The sequence below is a fragment of the Emydura macquarii genome, unplaced genomic scaffold (assembly GCF_026122565.2).
Source record: "Emydura macquarii macquarii isolate MOO-44397 ecotype Brisbane River unplaced genomic scaffold, CSIRO-AGI_Emac_v2 contig_691, whole genome shotgun sequence".
In the NCBI taxonomy this organism is placed as follows: Eukaryota; Metazoa; Chordata; order Testudines; family Chelidae; genus Emydura; species Emydura macquarii.
In genome coordinates, this window is record NW_027130828.1 from 6,389,772 (window position 1) to 6,410,016 (window position 20,245).

At 43.7% G+C, this 20,245-nt stretch overlaps 1 protein-coding gene and 1 long non-coding RNA gene across 2 annotated transcripts; one reads left to right on the forward strand and one right to left on the reverse strand.

The window, feature by feature from the left end:
- Window positions 1-439: 439 nt before the first annotated feature.
- PPP1R26 (protein phosphatase 1 regulatory subunit 26) lies at window positions 440-7,698 on the reverse strand. The gene is made up of 2 exons (XM_067542192.1): window positions 3,855-7,698; window positions 440-575 (listed from the first exon to the last, which is right to left on the reverse strand). The coding sequence occupies exons 1-2, from the start codon at window positions 7,631-7,633 to the stop codon at window positions 440-442; spliced, it is 3,915 nt and encodes a 1,304-aa protein (XP_067398293.1). The 5' UTR covers window positions 7,634-7,698.
- A 4,132-nt stretch (window positions 7,699-11,830) lies between these two features.
- On the forward strand, window positions 11,831-19,730 carry LOC137148801 (uncharacterized). Its single transcript, XR_010918591.1, has 3 exons — window positions 11,831-11,978; window positions 12,991-13,146; window positions 19,502-19,730. It is a non-coding gene; the product is annotated as an uncharacterized lncRNA (long non-coding RNA).
- Window positions 19,731-20,245: the final 515 nt, after the last annotated feature.

Consider the following 20,245-nt stretch of genomic DNA (forward strand, 5'->3'; position numbering starts at 1 on the left):
AGGGGGAAAATAATCTTTCCATTGGGCTATGAAGAAACCTGCCCATAGTAAAAGAGTGGTAGGGCATCTGATTTGTTTTATAGGTATTTACACAGATTTGAATGTAAACATTTTACACTGTATTTGAATATTTATCACAGGGATGCAGTTGATGTGCTTAATACTAAGCTAAGTGGTCATCTTGTGCCTGCATGCTGCATAAGTGCTTCAGTGTAGGCTGCTCTTAAAATTGTGCATTAAGCAAGATAAAGAGGAGTCCCCTATAGATGATTCCTGCTAGGATCAATCTCCATGGGTCACTAAGTTTAAGATAAAGTATATCTAGCAAACCCCCGTGAAGATCCATGGCAAGGAATAGGCTCTCAAGATGTTTAAACACTTAAAACTTTGAGACACTGAGGATTTAAAAATGAGGCACTCAAAAGAAAAAGGTGAAATTTCACAGCTGAGAATCTACCTGGAATCCTCTCTTTCCATTCTGGGTTTTTAAAGTAAGATTTTCACATAGCTGTGTTGGAGATAAAGTTATATAAGGTTGTATTGTCAATCCAGGATCAATAGAGGTTCTTAAAGAACTGCAAAATAACCAAAAAAAATGCATTATTAGACAAAGAATGTGACAGAGATCTGCAGAATTTATGCACAAACTTAAAAATCACAAATAATTACATTTTAAAATAAGACAGTGGATTATTTTAAAATAAGTCATTTTCGTCTTTACTTACCTGCCAAGATCTGAGCTGTCCATTGCAGAGGAAATATGGAACAGTGAAAGGATAGCATCAGCATCTAAAGGAGGCTTGGAGTCACTGTAACTACAGGACAGGCACTGCAGAGGCATGCCAGTGTACCTTCAACCATCACCTGGAGGTGCTACAAGTAGGGTCAAGAGGGTTGGTCTAGCCTCCATGCCTTTTCAATCGTTGGCCTCTCTGATGAGTGCTGAGAAGTTGTTCCTCAGTACAAAGAAAACAGAAGCTTAAACCATGTTGGTGTTGTGCCTAAGATGACATTGCCTTGCGTGAAGTGGTCAAGCAAATCTCTTTTGCAATCCTGAAGCAGGTTCTGGATGCAGCTTAAATCCACATTACTTCACATGGTCACTGACTCAACTAACGTAAGGTTACTGTTCCTTAACTGGGCAGCCTTTATTCTGTTAGTTTAATATTGATTTTTATTGTTCCAAGGACCCAGGCTTCTCTTTCTTGACTAAGTGAATGACTGATGAGAACTGTGCCAAGAATGACGCTGTTGCAAACACAACATGGAAAGAACCCTTGACATAGCAGCCTGCGTATCGATGTCGCGTGGCGTTTAGAAAGAAGTTCCCTGCGGACAGTTTGCTTCTCTGGCTAGTGAGCAATTCTGGGGGGACGAAGTGTGAAAAATCCAATTCTGGAATTGGAGACGCATCAGAGGAATTGAGGGCGGATACCCGTAAGGCACCCATCGTGACAGAAACATCAGGGAAGACTGGTTGGGTCACATACCAAAATGCAACCTTAGCCCACAGTAGGAAAGCTTCTGCCCAAGTGCAGAATCTCTCTAATCCCCAAGCACCCTCCTCTCAATACGGAATCTCGGCTCCAGCTACCCCCCCCCCACCCTCCCGGGTAAACAGGAAACCACTTGCCTCCTTCCCTCCCAGTGCAGGCTGAATTCCACGCTCACAGCCTCCAATCTTCAGCACTGGTCCTGGGTGCTGTCAGGAGTGCTGCTGGGTAAGAGTGAGTGCTGATCCTGGAAGAGGGGGGTTGATGGTGCCCCAGTATCTTAATGGAGGTTCTACAGATGCTTTCCACCTCCAATCCCACTATCTCTGGCTGACCTCTGCCTATCTCCCAAGACAGCAAAAACAATGCTCCTGCAAAGCAGTCTTCAGAAGCTGCTAGGGGTCAGAGCAAGCTGAGGAAAGATCCCACTGCTTGCCCACAAGCTTAGGGGAAGAAAGATACCTACCACTATTTCTTTTGCAGCATGGCGCATCCAGCAACCCAACTCTTCTAGATTTACAGGCCCCATTTTCACATCACTCCTGGAATTCTCCAAACTCCAGTCTAGTCACACTTCTTCCTATACGCTTTGTATGTTCTCCTCTCTCTCTCTGTCTGTTACTAGGAATATCTGCATAAAACCTAGATCTTTTAAAATCTGTTCCTGCTTCTTATTCAAACTGGAAACCAGACTCCTGGTGTCATAGCCAGAGAATTATGATTTCAGAGAAGATGTGTACAGAGGGGAGAAAATAAGCAGCAGAAGCAGATGAGTGTTGAGGGCCTCTAATCTTGCTCCAGGTTAAGTCAATGGTAGTTTTGCCATGATCTTCAAGGGAAGCAGGAGTTAGTCCTTTTTTACCTAGCTGACCCACACCACAAAAACTGCAGGCAGCAGTTCTTGACAACTCTGCATTTTAAAATAAAATGGGCAGGGACAGAAAGATTTCATTTTGAATCAGTCTGTGCACTCAGGATGTTGATACAAACCACTTGGAATCTTGCTGGTTTCACAGTTCATGGTCAGAACCCAATTTATTAAATGTTATAAACTTATGAATTCACACCATTTCTTATATACAAATCAAGTTTTTCAATTTTTAAAAAAGTGCTCTTTAAAAATTAGATAAGTTGAAAGCACAAGTTACAAGGAATTGCATCTTAACTGGAAGTGAGTTAGTACATCAAGAAAGGTTTCAACAACACACACATCAATTGGGGCACAAGACACTTTTTAAACCTTAATGTTGGTGTACTGAAATTTTAACTGAGGAAACATTCAGCTTAGTTTATACAGACAGGATATATATAGTATTTCCATCATTAAAATTAACTACAGCCTAATCCTATTAAAGCAATGGATTTGGAAAACGGCTATTTTAAAATACTGACTTGCATCCCAAAAGGCCCCAATCTTGCAATCAGATTCAGAGAGGCAGAACCATATGCCTGTGCAGACGGATTGCAAGTTGGGGGCTTAGAATAAAGCTTTTTTTCCAGGTGTACTATTACTAAATTAAAGTTTGTAGTGACCTGACGTAAATATTTAATCTAAAAACCAAATGTGGCCAGGCAATAAGATGTCAGATGACCACTGTTAAAATGGTTTTAAGTGTAACTTCACAACAGTATTAACAGTGGTTCTCAACCAGGGGTATGCGTACCAATGGGGGTTCGCAGAGGTCTTCCAGGAGGACATCCACTCATCTAGATATTTGCTTAGTTTTACAATAGGCTACATAAATTGTGCTTTGAAGCCTCTTCTTACGGGTGGTTTACCAGAATGTTAGGAAGATAGAAAGGACTCAGCAATCTCAGAATTAAAGTAGGAAGTGAAGCCCTGAAAGTCTGCTCCACCATCATGTTCCTGAACTTGCAATTGGATCTACAAAGGGACAAAGCCCTGCAGCTGCATGGAGCTACATTGACTTCAGTGGGGCTGTGATAGCTGCAGTGGTCCAGCAGAGCAGTTCTAATTTCAAGATTGGGACCCAAGTGGAAAATGGGTTCACTTTCAATATGTGTATGTTTCGATGCACCATGTAATTTAAAGCATAATTAGCCATGCTATCTATGACAATTACATGTTAAATACAGCATCCCGTAGTAATGCATGCCCTAAAAATCATTATAAAAATATTTCCTTAAAGCATTTTAAATAATTTACAAAATTCTACAAAAGAATTAAACATTTATCCATGATACACCTGTTAAATAGGATATTTTTCACATTAGTGTATACATGCTATAGATCAATATCTTCCATCTTCTTCCTTTTACTCTCAAGTTTTATCAAGGTATTTACAATGATAATTATTTTCTAAAAAGACTGAATGTTGTTATAAAAAAAAAAGTACTTACAAATCTGACACCTTGCTTTTCATCAGGGAACTTGTGCATTCCTCTACAGCTATGTCACTAAATTCTGCAGAACTTCTGTCTAAAGCTTCCTGACCTTGGTCCTCTTTACAATCAGCTTCCCTACTTTGCTGGGCTAAGGTTTTCCCATCCGAACTAGAGTTGGGTACACTCCTTTCTTCCTGCCTGCTGCTGTCCTGCTGGCTCTCTCCTTCCTCTTCCTTAGTGTTTGTGTTTTGGCTCTCAAAAATAAATGTTCCTATGCTAACTTTGTCCCCTGTTACTGCTGCCATGATGGGTTCCTGCAATGGGGGATCTGGATTTGAATCTGACCTGCAATACATTTGCTCGTCTCCCAAAGTGTTATCCTTTCTGTCATCCTCTGCTTCAGTTTTAACATGCAAAGGAGCAGCCTCCAGGTTTTCACATGTTTCTGCTATATGGAGACTTGTTTCCTCTACTATGAGGTTCTGAGTAGAATTTGCTTCTTTTATTCCTGTCTTTCCCTCTCCACCAAGGTTTCCATTTTGCACCAAGGCTTCACTTTTCTGCTCAAGTGCACAAACATCCTGGAGAGTTACCTCAGTCCTTAATGTGCTGCTATGGGGAAGTGAAAGTTCTACATTTTGCCTTTTGTTTAAAAGCACAGATTTCTTCCTATCACGAGCATACTTTAGACCAGCAATAAATTTGCTGGAAATTTTTAACTGAAAGGTGCTATTTCTTTTGGAAGCAGACTTAGCATTAAAGTAATTTTGCAATTTACAGCCACCCCCTGTGCTGTGTGTAGATGGAAGGCTTTTCTGCTTGGGTTCTATATTACCCTTTTTACCTACTGCATTTCCTTTTACAGATAAACCACCACCAGCCACATCTTTAGTCCATACTGTTCCTTGCTCAGTCTTCAGCTCCACCGTAGTATGAAAGAACACATTCTCTGAAAACGATGCATTTTCCCCACCGTGTACTATTGCACTTTGTTTTACAGTTCTCCGAGAGCTTTTCAATTCATCTGTTTGCTGAGATACCTTTCTAGTCATTTTACTCTGACTCGATAACATGTTAGTCTCATTTTCGATTAGCGGATGCTTTGCTTTTCCTTTATTTGCACGTGGTCTGGTAACTCTCAGTGGGTGAGCAGTTAAGTTATCCCTCTGTATTTCCATATTGCTTGCAGAGTCTTTAGCCTTTTCTGCCAAAAATTTTCTAATTTCTTGTTCAATGCTGTCATCACTATCCACAGAACTGCTGTCATCTGTTGCCGAAGTAGCCGTCAAAGAACATCTTTTATTTTTAGCTGCCTCCAGGTTATTCTGGTTGGAAACTGGTTTAGGTTTACATTCTTTTTTCAGCTGCAAAGTAAACTGTAAGTCCTTTATGCTTTCTGGTCTTTCCTTTGACAGTTTGCCATTTACATTGTTCTGGGGGTTTCTAATTGCATTTTCCTTAGTATCTTTATGTGATTTTGAGAGGCAGCTTTTCAGCAGGACAGGACTTTTGTATTTCCAGTCCTTTTGTGGGAGGCTACCGAGTTCATCTAAAAGTTGGGTTTCTGTGTCACCAAATCTAACTTTCTTCTTGCACTGGATTTTTTGGTCTTTGGACTTTTTCTTTAGTTTCCTCTTGGACCTTAAGAGGTCTTTGATAGCGCTATCAAGATCTTCATCGCTGTCCAGAGAACTGCTCTTGTCATCTGTACCATCTCTCTCTTGAGCCTGGACCGTATTTTTTATCAGTTCTTTTGTGTTACAGTGAACCTGCATCAAACTGTTTGTGAAGTCTAAAGCCACATGCTTGTCAACTAGCCCAATTAATTCTGTAGACATCAGATGCTGACTTGTTTCTTTGTTACCAGACCTTCCAGCTTCACAGGCTTTTCTAGGACTGCTCAGACAACTCACATCTTGCAACACTGGGATTTTGGGCCTCCCACCATAACGCACTTGGGTACACTCCATCTCTAACTCTTCTGTTTTTTGGTCTATGCTCTGCTTTGCTACTCTGTTTTCTGCTTTAAGTCTCCTTTTACGACTCAATGACAGATTCAATGTTTTAGGGAGGGAAGGTTCAAGGCCACCAATTACGCTGTTACGCTCAGAAGACAAAGGCCTTTGGACAGAGTGGGACAGATTATCAGGTTTTGTTACAAGACTTGCTGACTGTGCCTTGACAGCCAAGAAAGCTCTGATTTCTTGCTCTATGCTATCATCACTGTCCACAGGGCTGCTGTCACTTTCACAGTGGGAGGAAGGCATGCTTTGGGGATAGAAGAAAGGATTTGCTGCAAGGGATTTGTCATCACTTCCCACTGGAGGTGGCATGATGGTTTTGGAAATGTCAAGGATGGCTTCTGCACACATCAGTTCTGCAGATGTGTCTGCCCTGCAAGAAGCCTGCAACGTTAGCTCGCATTTGGCAATTTTCTTTACTGGAGATGCGCAACTTCTGGCTTTTTTCAATGGCTTAAACAGTTTGTTAAATTCATTGCCAGTGCTTTTTAATTGTGTAGATTTTGTACTAATCTCTCTCCTCTTGCTGCTCAAGGTTTTTTTATGGACTTCTGCTGAGGCACTTTTTGTTGAGTTAATTGTTAGGCTTGCAGAAATGGCTGCCTCACCCTTTGGCAAGTCTGCTGTAGGATTTGCCTCTTTTCGGATTTTCTCCAGCTGATAAAGCTGAATGGCTTCTTCAATACCATCATCACTACTTGAATCAGATAAGTGTGTGCTTTTCATTATTTGTTCCTCTCTGGTTTTGCAGAAATTTCTCCTGCCTTCACCTTCGTTTTGCTCCACAAGCCAGGGTTGACTAGCAGCAGTCATTTTAAAATGTGCCTGGTTCGCCTTACTGAAATCACTAGGATCTTCACTGATTTTAGACTTCAAACATTTCGATTGTACATTAGTCTTTCTTAGTTTAGGCTGGTGCCTTAAGAGGAGTCCTTTGCATCCTTGCTTTAAAGTACTGCGGTTTGCTTTGTTAGCTGATTCTTTGTTACATTTAAACATAGATTTCACTTGGGTCTCTCTCTGTTCTAGTTTTTTATCCTCTACAATTACACACTTATTAGTTTCTTGCTGTTTCTTTTCCTTCAAGAACTGTACAATTTCAGCATGTATGCTCTGTTCGAAAGAGTCATCACTACTGATGCTCAGAGGCGAAGCAGACCGTAGCTCTTCACAAATTCCCAAGTGGTCAGAAATGAAGCCTTCCGTCACCATTTCGGCTTTAAATTTCATAGGGAGTAGATTACTAGTCACCTTGTTCTGTAAGGGTTCCTTTTTGACCTTCTTGTCTCCATCTGTTCTATCTGAACACTCTGCATTGCTTGGCAATGGCTGGATACTCTTGCTTTTCTTTTTCAAGTACTCTTGAATGGCTTCCTCTATGTCTCGGTCAACAGAATCATCACTATCAGAATCCAATAGGAGGGTCCCAAACTCTGAACTCTCCTCCACTTCTGTGCCATCAGAATCAGCACGGCAACCACACTTGGCATATTGTTGTTGTAGCACCCCGGTGCTAGGTGCAAGTCTGTTACCCCTTTTTTCTCCCTTTCGTTTTTTGTGTGTAATACAATCATACTCATTGTTCATACCCAGAGAAGACTCTTGACTTTGCAGGTTGTTTATGATCATCTGAACTTTTGCACTTACAGATGATCTAGTGACATCCTCTTCAGATTCAGAGAAGCAAACAGGGTATCTACAACTCCTTGACTGTCCAAAGGACTCCCATTTTTTCTGCAGAGCTATCAAAGGAGAGACATTCATAAGAAACATCCTAGCAGACAATGAAGACGTTCACAAAGGAACTGTTTTTCAGCTTGGTCTTTCCTCCATCCTAAGGGAAAAAGAAAAAAAATACTCATATAATGCATCTAAAACAAAATATATAAACACACCACTTTGACAGATTTCCACATGATCCCGTCTGATACAACTCATGTGTTACTAATGTCTAGTACTCTTGTTACATCAACATTTAAAGGCAAATCTATGACTAGTACCATTTAAAAAAAGAGATAAAACTGAGGTGCTGACCATTTGCAGTCACTAAAGATCCCCTGGCACTCTTGTTCTAGCTATAATCCAATCTAGGTAATTACACTCTGCCTACCTAAAGTTCTTCCTGCATGTTGAACATAGTATTCTTTGATTCCAATTCTAAATTGCTGCAGGCTGTAAAAAGCTTTCAAGGTGTTCTGTAGCGGTATTTCAGAGATGGGTAAAGAAAACCCTTTATATGGGGATACATGATTTTATTAATTCTATAACGAGTTTGGGGACAAAAGAGAAAGAAAAAAATTAAGAAAAAAATCAAACCGGTATAGACTTGGAGAAAAAACTGCAAAATATTCTAATGTCTGTTTGTATTTTCTTTACCATCATTGTTGTGCTTAAGTAATTTCCTACATCCATAACCCGATTTCACTGTCTGTTTGGTCGTGCGGTGAAGTCATTTATGACTATATTTCCACTGAATGACTGCAATGTTACATGTTCAGCAACATGACTGCTGCAGAATCAAGTCCTTCTATAAACACAATAGCCAGTAAAAGTGGTAAGATTATGAATTATTCTTTATATTATAGTAGGGGCCCACTCTCTTAAGGACTGTACAGTCACCCAGTGAAAAACAGACCTCATCCCCAAAGACCTCACAATCTTCCATGGGACTCCACAAAGCCACAGGGTTCTAACTGCAGGCACCAGTTTGCAGGGTCAAGACCTTATTTTGCTGGCTCAACGCACACTCCTATCAACTCCTGTGTTCTGGCAAAACACTACTGCAGTGGTGCCATTCCACAACTCTGCCACGCAATCACCACCACAAACATACTGGGTCTCAATCAGAGCATGGTGTTGTACTATACAGAGACTAGAAAACTAAGTGTCTATCTTTGAATTTCTTCTAATCTAACATTTCTCTAGTTTGAGCATTCAGAAAGATGGTTTTTGCAACAATTTAATTTGTGGCAGTGTATTTTCATTAAGAATTATTATAGTTCTAGAATTTTTAAAACAAAGTATCTAACTTTTACCTCTCTCATGTTTTTGTTATGGACAAGTGGGCATTAAATATGTGGGGGAGAATGATGCTTGCTTACTTTTATCAAGTACTTGGAGCGCCAAGAATGAAAAAACATTACAAGTAGGCTACATATTGTTATTTTTGTCAAACTTGTTATTTAACCTAGAGGCAGGGGTGAATTTATCACCATTTTAACAGCAGCCTGGGTCATTGTTCAAATCCCACCAGCCCGGGCAGTCAGTCACCCCGACCTGCCTTACATGATTCCCCAACCCAGAAAGTCCAACGAGCTAATGCTGCTCCTTCATCCTTTGGCTCCCTGCCACAATGTTCTGGCATAAAACATTCTTACCAAAGCCTTTGGCTCTAGATATAGATTTCTGATTTTTTCCCATATGATAATTAGTTTTCGAGCACTGCTCTTGTTGTATAATTTACATTTTAAGGGCATTGATTAAGAATGTTTTTCCATTTGGTTGGTGCCCAGAGTAATCTGACACATGCCATTATAAATTCTTTCTCTCTAGTCAAGCAAGAAAAAAAAGGTAAGGGATTACCCCTAGTATGCACATTCTAATAAAATACAAGAACCTTTGACCTTTCAGGTGTCAAACAATTATGAATCACAGGTGAACTGGTGAACTAGCTAAGTGGTCATTTCTGAGTAGCAGCCTAGAAGGCTTTACTTGTCACTCATACTACAGTGAGGTCACTATTATAAGAATGTGGATGATTAAATAGTTTCCAAGTTTTCTGTAATATAGTTTACAATATACTTCATAAAGAACCCTGAGAATTTCAAGCACTGGTGATGATAAGTTAAAAAATCATGTAATGAGAGAAGTGAGTTAAGGATGACAGAGAAATCAGAACACCAGTTTAGTTACCCTGGAGTAATGCATTCAATAAATTTAAGCTTTTGGCTCTCTACACATCACTATTTCCCTATTAACCTCTTTCTTTCCAGAATAGTGGATGTCTTCATTATCTGAATAACATGGGATTGTTGGCATACTGAAAATTCAGTTATCCACACGGGATTGGGTTTAATTTTTGTGTCATGTCATCCACCCATAACTTCAATGGGCCACTGCCAATCATTTAATAGCAGCTACCGGAACTTAACTGTGCACCACTAAACTAAGCAATAGACTACCTATAATAACCATATTCAGCAGCTTTATGACCAAAGGATCCCAAAGTATTTTACAGACAGTATACACAGCTATCACTTCACTGACCCTTGAAATGCAGCCACTTCTAGAGAGGTATATAGCAACTATTTAATGCTGGATAGTAATGTACCATAACAATTTTAGACAGCAAGTGACGAATTCTGTACCAAAATACAAGCAAAGAGATTTTAGGAGTCATAATGAAATTACCCAAGTGGAATTTGGCCTGGACATTAAAGTTAGCATCCTGACTCAAAGGACACTTGGATTCTCTTCAGAGCTGTGCCACTGACCTGCCACATGACGTTCAGCAACTCGCTCTCCCCCCAACCATGCCTCAACTTCTCCCTTCTGAAAATGGACAGAGTGAGAGCAACCTACCTCAGTAAAAGGATATGAGAACAGCAGCTGAAGAGTTCTATCCTTGCAAAGTAGATCGTCCACAAATTGTGTCACACGGGACCTTCAGTGCCCAAGAACATCCAGGGACACCAAGAAGTTTCACCTTCCTGAAGGAAATGATATCAGGAGACATCAAAGCATTAGTCTCCCTCAGCACCACCTCACACTGGCCTCTGCCTTCACACATCCCCCAACCCAGACACACTCTCAACCAGCTCTTAGCTTATACGCTTAAACATCACCACCTCCATCCTCCGGGGCCGCAACCACTAGTCCAGGGGGTCTCAAACTGGGGGTCGTAACTCCTCAGGGGGTTGCAAGCTGTTACCCCACGTATGCCGGTAAGGGTATCATAGCATGGGGGGGGGGCATCACTTTTGGGGGGTTTGTCACAGCCTGAAATATTTTCAAAGGGGGTCACAGCATAAAACGTTTGAGAACCCCTGCACTAGTCCCTTCTGGGCACCCCTCCCCCAGGCTGCCATCCCCAGGGACCCCTCCCGCCAGCCCAGGATCCCACCCCATCCCATCCAGGGATTCTGCCCCAGGACCCCAACCCCATCCCCTCCAGGGGCTGTACCCCCCACCACAAGGACCCCACTCTGTCACCTCTGGGGATCCCAGCCCGTTACCTCCAAGGACCCCCCACCCCAAAAACCCCACCCCCCAGGGACCGTACCCCCCTCACATCAAGAACCCCACTCTGTCACTCCCCAGGATCCCAACCCATCCCCCCCAGGGACCATACCCCCCCCCCCGACCAAGGACCCCACCCCACCCCCCAGGGGCTGTACCCCCCACCCCCCTGAAGGACCCCACTCTGTCACCCCCCGGCGCCCCAGGGACCCCACCCTGTCACCGCCGGTTTCTCCCCGGGATCGCAGCCCGTTACCCCTCGGGAGCCCCCCCACCCCACCCCAGGGTGGGACCTCGCTCCCGGCCGGCTCCCCCGAGATCCTCGCCCCGCCCCCGGAGCCCGGCCGGGCCTTAACTGACCCCGACCCCAACCGCTCGGCCTCGGCCTCTCCCCGCTGGCCGCTGCCTCCTTCCCAGGGCGCCCGGCCGCCCGCCCCGGGCCTGGCCCGGCCCCTCAGCTCCGCCCGTGAGCGGCTCCCGCCGCCCGGGCTCCCCCTGGGCCTGGCCGCGCCGCTGACCGGCCGGGGCCTCGGCCGCTCTCCCGCCGCGCTGGCCGCTCACCTGCCGCCGGGCCCCGGGGTGCGGCTCCCGCCTGCTCCGGCCGCTGCCCGCCGAGCTGGTGCAGGCGCTGGGCGGGCGCCGGGCGGCGCTTCCTCCCCTGCCCCCGGGGAGCGGGGGACATGCGCCGCAGGGCTCCGCCGGGGGAGGGACGGGACGGGACGGGACGCGGCGGCGGGGGCCTGGCCTCGGGCGCCTCCCCGAGCACGGGCCGGAGGCGGGGGGTGCCCTGGGTGCATCGCCCCCGCCCGCTCCCTCGCTGGGGCTGGCGCTGCCTGCAGCCGGTGCAGGGGTCCGGGTCCGGGTCCGGCCCGCAGCTGGGGTGGGTGCAGGCAGGCGAGGGGCCCCAGCTCTGCACCCGCGGAGCTTGCACCGGAGCCGGGGTTGCAGAGAGCGAGGGGCTGGGACCCCCGAAGGGTCCGGACTCCGGAGAGGAACCGGTTCCGTCTCGCTAGTCTCTGCCCCCCCCCAAACCTCCCAGCCCCCTGTGCCTTAAACCAGCACAGCCTGGGGCATCCTTTTGTGGTGGGGGCTGGCTGGAAAGAGCTCCCTTCCCCCGTCGGTACCCAAAGAAGGAGCCGGATTTTCAGATCTCGAAAGGGGAGGGGAGCCCCTTTGAAAATCTGCCCCTTCCCCTTCTCCCTGCTGTGGGGTGTGTGTGTGTGTGGTGAGCCCTTCTGAAAAATCCCATCTCCAAGAGCTTGAAGTCTTCCTCGGCTGCAGGACTTAACGGGTCTTTTCTATAGCGAACTGGATTTTCTGAACCTTGCCCAAGGCAATGCCCCTCCTCCTTCCCCGGGGCTGCCCTGCACATTGCTGCTACCTGGAGTTGTCTCCATCGCTGCAGGCACCCCATGCTGGCAAGGGGTTCAGCTCTGGGCATGCTGCTTCTCTAAAGCAGGATGGCAGCCAAAGACTGGGTGTATTAGCGCCTTCAGTTGTGGGGCTAATCTGTGGACGTTCGCAGACCCCTAGATGCTGCACGTGTTGGTAGAAACAAATTGTCTCACAAAATCTAAACTTTCTTTTTAAAAAAGAGTTAATGCATTTGGGGCCTGATCCAAATCCCATTGATGTTAGCAGGTGTCTTTCTACTGACACTGCAATAGGTATTAGATTGGGACTTGGTGAATGCGTGAGTGTGGGTTAGTCTTTACACACACATGCACAGCTCAAGCATTTGTAAGAGGCCCAGGCTTGATCTAAAGACCCCATGTTCAAAACCTGCACATAATCCATCCAGTAGCATTTTTATGTAGGCAAATCCTCATTCAGTGCTTGTTTTAAGTTATTCTGTTTTCCCATCCATGTCTGTCTCTCCCTCTACTTAACAGAGATCTTTACCTCAAGCTATACTTCCCATCTAGCTCTGTGGATATCTCCGAGTCTTCTCCATCTCCTGCCATCTCAACTGAAACACCAGGACAGAACCACCACTACATCTGGTAACAGACTGCTCATAAAGAGGACTGTAGGTTCCTTTTTCCTCGGTGAGAAAGAACACTATTAATGTAGTGACAGTGCTGTGTCAGGATTATATTTCTAGCTCTTTTTACTCTGTTTATTTTAGTCCTGCAATGGAGGCTAGGTTCATCAATGGCTATTAGCCAGAATGGGCAGTGATGCAAAACTATGCTCTTGAAGCGTCCCTAGCCTCTGTTTGCTAGAAGCTGGGAATGGACAACACAAGATGGGTCACTTGATGATTACCTGTTCTGTTCGTTCCCTCTGAAGCACCTGGCACTGGCCACTGTCGGAAGACAGGATACTGGGCTAGGTGGACCATTGGTCTGACCCACTATGGCTGTTCCTGGGTTTTTATGCATTGTTATACAAGCCTAAAAAAAGGGCAAAGAGATGATCAGCTTGATGATAAGAGGTGGAGGTGTAGAAAGGAACCAACAAAAATTAAGCTGCAGAAAGAGAAATAATGTAATATTCCTGGAACAAATAGTTAATATTTTCCATGTAAATATATATATAATATTTTTAAAGACTGGAAAGAGTTAAAACCTAAAACGTCTTTCAACACCAGGTGAAAATGAAATAGAGAAAATATACTTTAGAACAGAAAATACTTTAAAGTAAATATAATGGATATTTTGCAATAAAATGACACAAAAAGACACCCCCCCCCCCCCACCTGCAAATACTTACATAGGTGAGTAGGCCCAGGCTTCTGCTATGTTTAAAGATAAGCACATACATGTCTTTACAAGACTGGGGCCTAGAATCACCCGTGTGGAACTCATCTCAACATCAGGGCCTAAAGTCCCAGTCTTGTAAATACTTATGCACATGTGTAACTTTACTCACCTGAGTTGTCCAACTGAGTTCAAGGAGACTACTCACCTGTGTTAAATTTGCAAGATTGGGACCATACAGTGCAGTGCATTTAGATACAGATGCTATTACCAAGACCAGGAAAAATGTAGCACACAAGATAACAAAGAATAATTCACGCTAATGGATCCTTGAGAGCGTGACATAAATCCAGGGGAAAAAATCCTTAAAGCCAAGCAACCCCCAAAAGCAAGCACAAAACTCAGAGAGAGATTCTGCTCCCTCCACTTGCTCCTGTCTGCAGCAAGCCCTGGTGTAGGGGGTGAGTTGAGTGTGGAACCAGGGAGGCAGGGCCATAGCACAGCCCCCGTTACAGCCATTCTGACTTGTGCCACAAGCGGCACTGAGGAGGAGGCAGCAACAGTTATGCTGGTAACTGTTTTTGCTGCTGGAGAAACTTTGAATCAGGAGGGCTCAAAGGTGGCTTAAAACAATCCCCTGGGTTGGTGCAGCAAAGAATTTGGCTTCAGTTTTGAACTGCTGCATCTAGAAACCCCTCTGAACAAGGGAGCAGGGAGATACACCCTCAGGATTAACGAGTAAGCATTTCCAGAGCGTTTGTTACTGTTCAGATACTATACAATGGAACAGCAGATGTGACATTTTTCAGAAGGGAGCAAGAACTTCAGTTAAGTCCCTCGTCCAACCCATGATTTCAGTGCAGCCGTTCACATACTTAAAAGTTACGTACATGCTTAAGAGATTTACCTCACTGGGGCCTTACTGGTCAAAAAGCCCAGCAGCTCTTTTGAGAGAAGTCAATTTCAATGTTAATGTAAAGAATATTAGTCACCTTCAGTTTGTATACCATAGAAATGTAGGGCTGGAAAGGACCTCAAGATGTCCTTTAGTCCAGCCTCCCCAATGCAGTGGCAGGACCAAGTATATCTAGACCGTTACTGACCAGACTTTGTTTAACTTATTCTTAAAAACATCCAGTGCTAGGATTCCACAACCTATTCCAGTACTTAACTATCCTGACAGTTAGAAAGTTTTTCCTAATATCAAACCTAAATCTCCTTTGCTGCAGATTAAGCCCATTACTTCTTGTCTTATGTTCAGCAGACGTGGAGAACAGTTGTTCATTGTCTTCTTTATAACAGCCCTTAACATACTTGAAGACTTATCTCATCCCTCCTCAGTCTTTTCTCAAGACTAAATATGCCCAGTTTTTTTTTTCAACCTTTCCTCATAGGTGAAGTTTTGTAAACCTTTTATTATTTTGGTTGCTCTCCCCTGGACTCTCCAATTTGTCCATATCTTTCCTAAAGTGTGGTGCCCAAACTGGACACAATAGTCCTACTGAGGCCTCCCCAGCGCTGAGTAGAGATAGTTATCGCCTGAGGAAGGGTGCTGGAACAGGTTTTATAGTGGCGGTGCTGAGAGCCAGTGAATCAAACTGTAAACCCTGTATATAATAGAAACCACATCAAGACAGAGGGTGTGACAGCACCTCCCGCACCCTCAGTTTCAGCACCTATGCTCTTGATTCTCACGTATGACATTCCTGTTGTTAATAATATCTCCAAATGTATTTCAGTTCTCTAGTTCTCAACAGATGAAAGGGCCCATTCACTAACCCAACATACCACCTTGATTTATTTTTCAATGAACTTAATTTCACAGAGCATAACTATTCGTATGATGCTTTACAACAATTAGCATTCACTACGAATTCATCTGATGACACATACAATATTTGGTATGCGGGTTACCTAAACCACGCTGAGAATATTTACCGTCAGCGTGGGAAAGTCTGCAAATTTTACAGTCACCTCAATCCCCCTCAAGTACATGTCAATAAAAAAAAGTAAAAATCTAACATTTTCAGTCACAATCTTAAAATGGAGTGACATCTAGTGGCAGTGCTGGCAATCTGCTGCACAATGCTGACATGCCATAATGAACCCAATTCTCCGCTGTTCCACCTTTTGTATGCCAGTGTGACTCCATTAACTTCAGGAGAGTTGCTGTTGATTTACACTAATGTAAATGAGGTCAGAATCGGATCCCATTCCTCTGAATAATAATGTATCAGCTGTCTGACAGCATATTGCAGTGACACAACAGAGTTTAGAATAGAAGCTATCATTTGAAATTGGAGGGGAGATTTTGTTAGGTACAGTACGATAACAGTTAGAATTTGTGAGGACTCGAAGACTAATTTCTCCTACTCTTGCAAAAAGTGCCACTGGAATTTTAATGACCACAGGTCCGATTTGCTGTTGCCCTGCACCTTGTTTAGTTTTTTGCACCATTATAATATTGGTGTAAAATACTACAGTTGTGATTTAGTAGCTTTAGCACACAGCTTTGCACTCACTTTGCAGCATGCAAATGTCTGCACAGAGTGTGGGCAGATGCGAACTGGGTTCCATATGTAGTCAAGACGTTGTTCTCTGTTTCATCCAAAAGAGGGCACTTTTAGAGAACAGGCATATTATTTCAATACCGACTCAGAGAGAAGCATGCATTTCCTGGGAAACCAACTCCACTTCCTGACGTTTCCTCAGAGGTCTCCCATCTAACAACTGACCAGCCCGAACCCTGCTTTGTTTGCAAAATCTGATGAGATCCCAATTCAGGCTGGCCGTATGGTTACAGCCTCCTGTGTTAACTTCCTCCTACTCTTATGGTAGCTGAAACGGGGCAGATAAAAATAATTGATTGTTCAGTATTTTTATTGGCACATATAATGTGCTTTTAAATTCAGACACTGCTTGGTTGACCAAGCATTTTAAAAGGATCACCTTCTACAACACCACACCCGTACAGAGCTTCTAATGAGCTTCCTCTTCCCTAACTGTGGAGACTGTAGCTCGGTGTAGCCTATAGGACTAGCCTGCTTGCTTGCATATATATATATATCTCTATATATATACACCCTTCCTTATAGATTTAAGTATTATTGTTTTATTATTCTAGAGTCATAGATTCATATTAATGTATTATAGCTATAATGCAAGGTACCTTACAGGCCACATCCTGTATGAAAGCTAAGGCAGTTAGCATACATATGTTCAGGACCTTTGGCCCAGATAAGTAATAATAAGTTAAAGGATAAAACATATATGGTTATAACTTTTACCCTAGATAAGTCAGGAGGCATCAAGACCGGGGTGGGGAGGGACTGTCTCAGGTTATACCCCGAGTAAACTTCACAGATACACCACAAAAGGGCCAAAAATAAGAAAGGTGAGATTAACGAACCATCTGAAACCATCTGGAAAGGATGTGGATATGTCATTAATACACACAAACCTGCCAGCCTATAAAATAAGTGTACCCTAATAATTTGGGGGTGAAGAAGCCAAGTTGGGACTTCGAAGGAGGACCCGGGTTGTTTAGGGTATAAAAAGGGGGCAAACCATGTTACTTGGGCGTGATCAGCAGCTACTCCTTTTTTTAGTTAGTGTTTGTTAGAATCTTTTATTCTTCGTTTATACTTAGTATTATTTGTAGTCTTAGCCTTACAGCTCTTAGCCCTCGAGCACCGCCTAGCTCTCCGCCCCTCCATTCAAAAATTGAGGAACCAGACATCTCTTTCAACCAGGTCATCAGGGAAGGGTGTGAGTGTATTAATCCAAAGCATACCGTGTAAATATATATATCACATGTGTCTTTACAATAAGACTGTAATCCTATCTATTATCCATTAAATTATTCATTTTCTGTAGTCAGTCATTTGTCTATCATTTTATGTTACCTTAATAAAAAGCTTATACAATTAGACACATTCGGTTATCAGTGTGAGCAGTCCTGTCGTGTACCCCGAGGGTCCTTATAAAACTCTTCTGAAGCCTGATTCCGGGACTAAAACCTCATTATCTTCTAATCAAATCAATTGGCAAGCCTACAACCCCATTCAAATGACTAAACACCCAAAAATCAGGCAACAGTGGTGAGCGAGCTATGCTCTCTTTCTGGCATTCCCTTCCCTCCAATGCTGGGTGAGAAAAGAGAGGGAGAACTCGGTGTTTGTGTCCCCCCGTTGGAAATGTGCCAGTTCAATTGCCCATACATATACTTTTTAAGATAAAAAACATCGCTGCTCGCAGAGCTGTTCTTGCACGCATGCCTTTCCTCGGGCACTGCACAGAAATGGCTTCTGGACGGAGAGCACCCTGCAGCTACCAAGAGCTAAAACGCTGGAGTGGCATTTTACAACTCTGCCGGGTGCATTGCCACACTGCACATCCCGTGACGAGAGAGAACAACCCAGCCACTCCCTGAGGTCCTGTTAAGGGTTATTTGTCTCTCTGGTCAATAATCTATGAGAAAATGAGGCCAGTGATCTCAGCCCAGTTCCCTGGTGGACAGATGATAAAACCTACTCGCACTAATTGGCACCCTTGTTAAAATTACCAGAATGAAAATGTCAGTGTTTTCAAAATGAAACATTCTCCTGACTTCAGGATCTGACTGTTTCGATTGTAGCTCTTTGCAAAAACTCCTTACATGTGGCGAGTGAGATGCATGAGATGCGAAAGCTGCTTCGGTATATGGATTATCCGAGGTGGAGCCTGGAGCATTGGAATGGCTCTTTTCAGATAGAAAAAGGACAAAGCTAAAAAAGACTTGAATCACCTGGCAGTTTCTCCTGATGTTAGACAACCTGTGGCTCCATATCCAATTATATTTCTCATAATCACCCTTGTTAAAACACCAGACACATCTACCGTGCTTCCTGTTTCATTCAGAGCATGAGGGGTTCCAGTAAAGTGCAATGCACAAGTATATAGCTGTGTCTAGAGCAGCGTGAAACTCGGAAATTGCAGTCTGGGGGGCTGGCATGAACCATTTTTCCTTGGTCATGGCAGGTTTACATTCTCTGAGTTTCACTTTGAATTTCAGGTTCAAACAAACCTTAAAAAATGAAATCCAGCCCAGGTCTTTCAGGTGAAAAATTACATGGAAGCTATAACTGGCCCTTGGGTTTACTCAATACTTGGGGCTCTAAGCTTGTATGGCTTTCAATGCAGGTCCACGAGACACAGTAAACTTTGCAGCAAAACTAGTGAAAGTTTTGGCTTTATAGCAAAACCTAGCAGGGATGTTCCCCCTGGCTTTATTGCAAAACTTGTGTGTGGATCTAGTTTGCTTCTCACTAATGTGGGAAGCACAATCTGCTGCTCTGAACACCAGTGGACGTGAACTGACAGCAGACAAAGAATTGTATCAAATCTCCAGGGTTGTTATAAACACTGTAATTTTGTCAGTTGGAATGACAAGGAATGCCCCCAAAATAATGCCCACTTGCACCGTCTCATTTTGAAACATTGTTAAATCCCTTCAAGTTGGTTGTACTCAGCAGGCTAGATGGCGAACGATCAGGTCATGGCCTAACATAATTGATTGCAAAGTTAAGATGGTATTTAACGAATGCCAAAGGGGCCCTCAAGGTTATAAGAGACAGATCTAATTTTCTAAAGAGTGAATTCACTCTTGGTGAAAGCAACCAGTGAACGCTTTTGGAAACTGAACTTCTCCTTTTACCTACAGGAGAGATGCAACAGCAGTAGAGGCTGTGTGAATAACCCCAGTGTTGCCTCAGTGCTGATCTGGAAGGACCACCTCCAGGGGGAGAAGGGGAACTGATGGCAAGTCTTTAGCAGGTGAAATCGGCATAGCTCCACTGACTTTCTACCCTTAGACATCATGGCCCAATTAGTCCTTGGCACCCTTGCTATGACTGCAACAGAGGGACCAATTTATGTAAATTGTCCTTAGATACCAGTTAAAAATAAAATAGAGATACATGGTACATACTAAATATAGCCAATGGAAAATCGTGACTTTTAGTGCTTCAGGGTCCAATCCTATGAGGTGCCGAGTAACCGCAATTCTCATCCAATCATAGAAATCAGTAGAGAATAAGTTTCCATTACATGCTATAAATAGGTTAAAAAACCCCAAACCTATCGGAAGGTACTTTCTTTCTTTTCTTTCTATCCACACATATACAAATAATCCTGCTGTAAATTCTGTTGGAGGTTTAAAAACAGAGAACATATCTAATTTTCTGTAGATTATTAAATTCACTTCCACAGATGTCTCTTAAATTTCTGTGGACTCCTCCTGGTTTCATCCCTACTAAATGCTATACGTTTCCCCCCCACACCTCCCCATAACTGAATAGCTAGCCAATTTCTATTCTTGTTACACTATCGGATGTGACCATTAGGTGTCAGACTTTTATCACCATAGACAGTGTCTGGTTTCTGAAACTTCCCATAGAACTGCAGA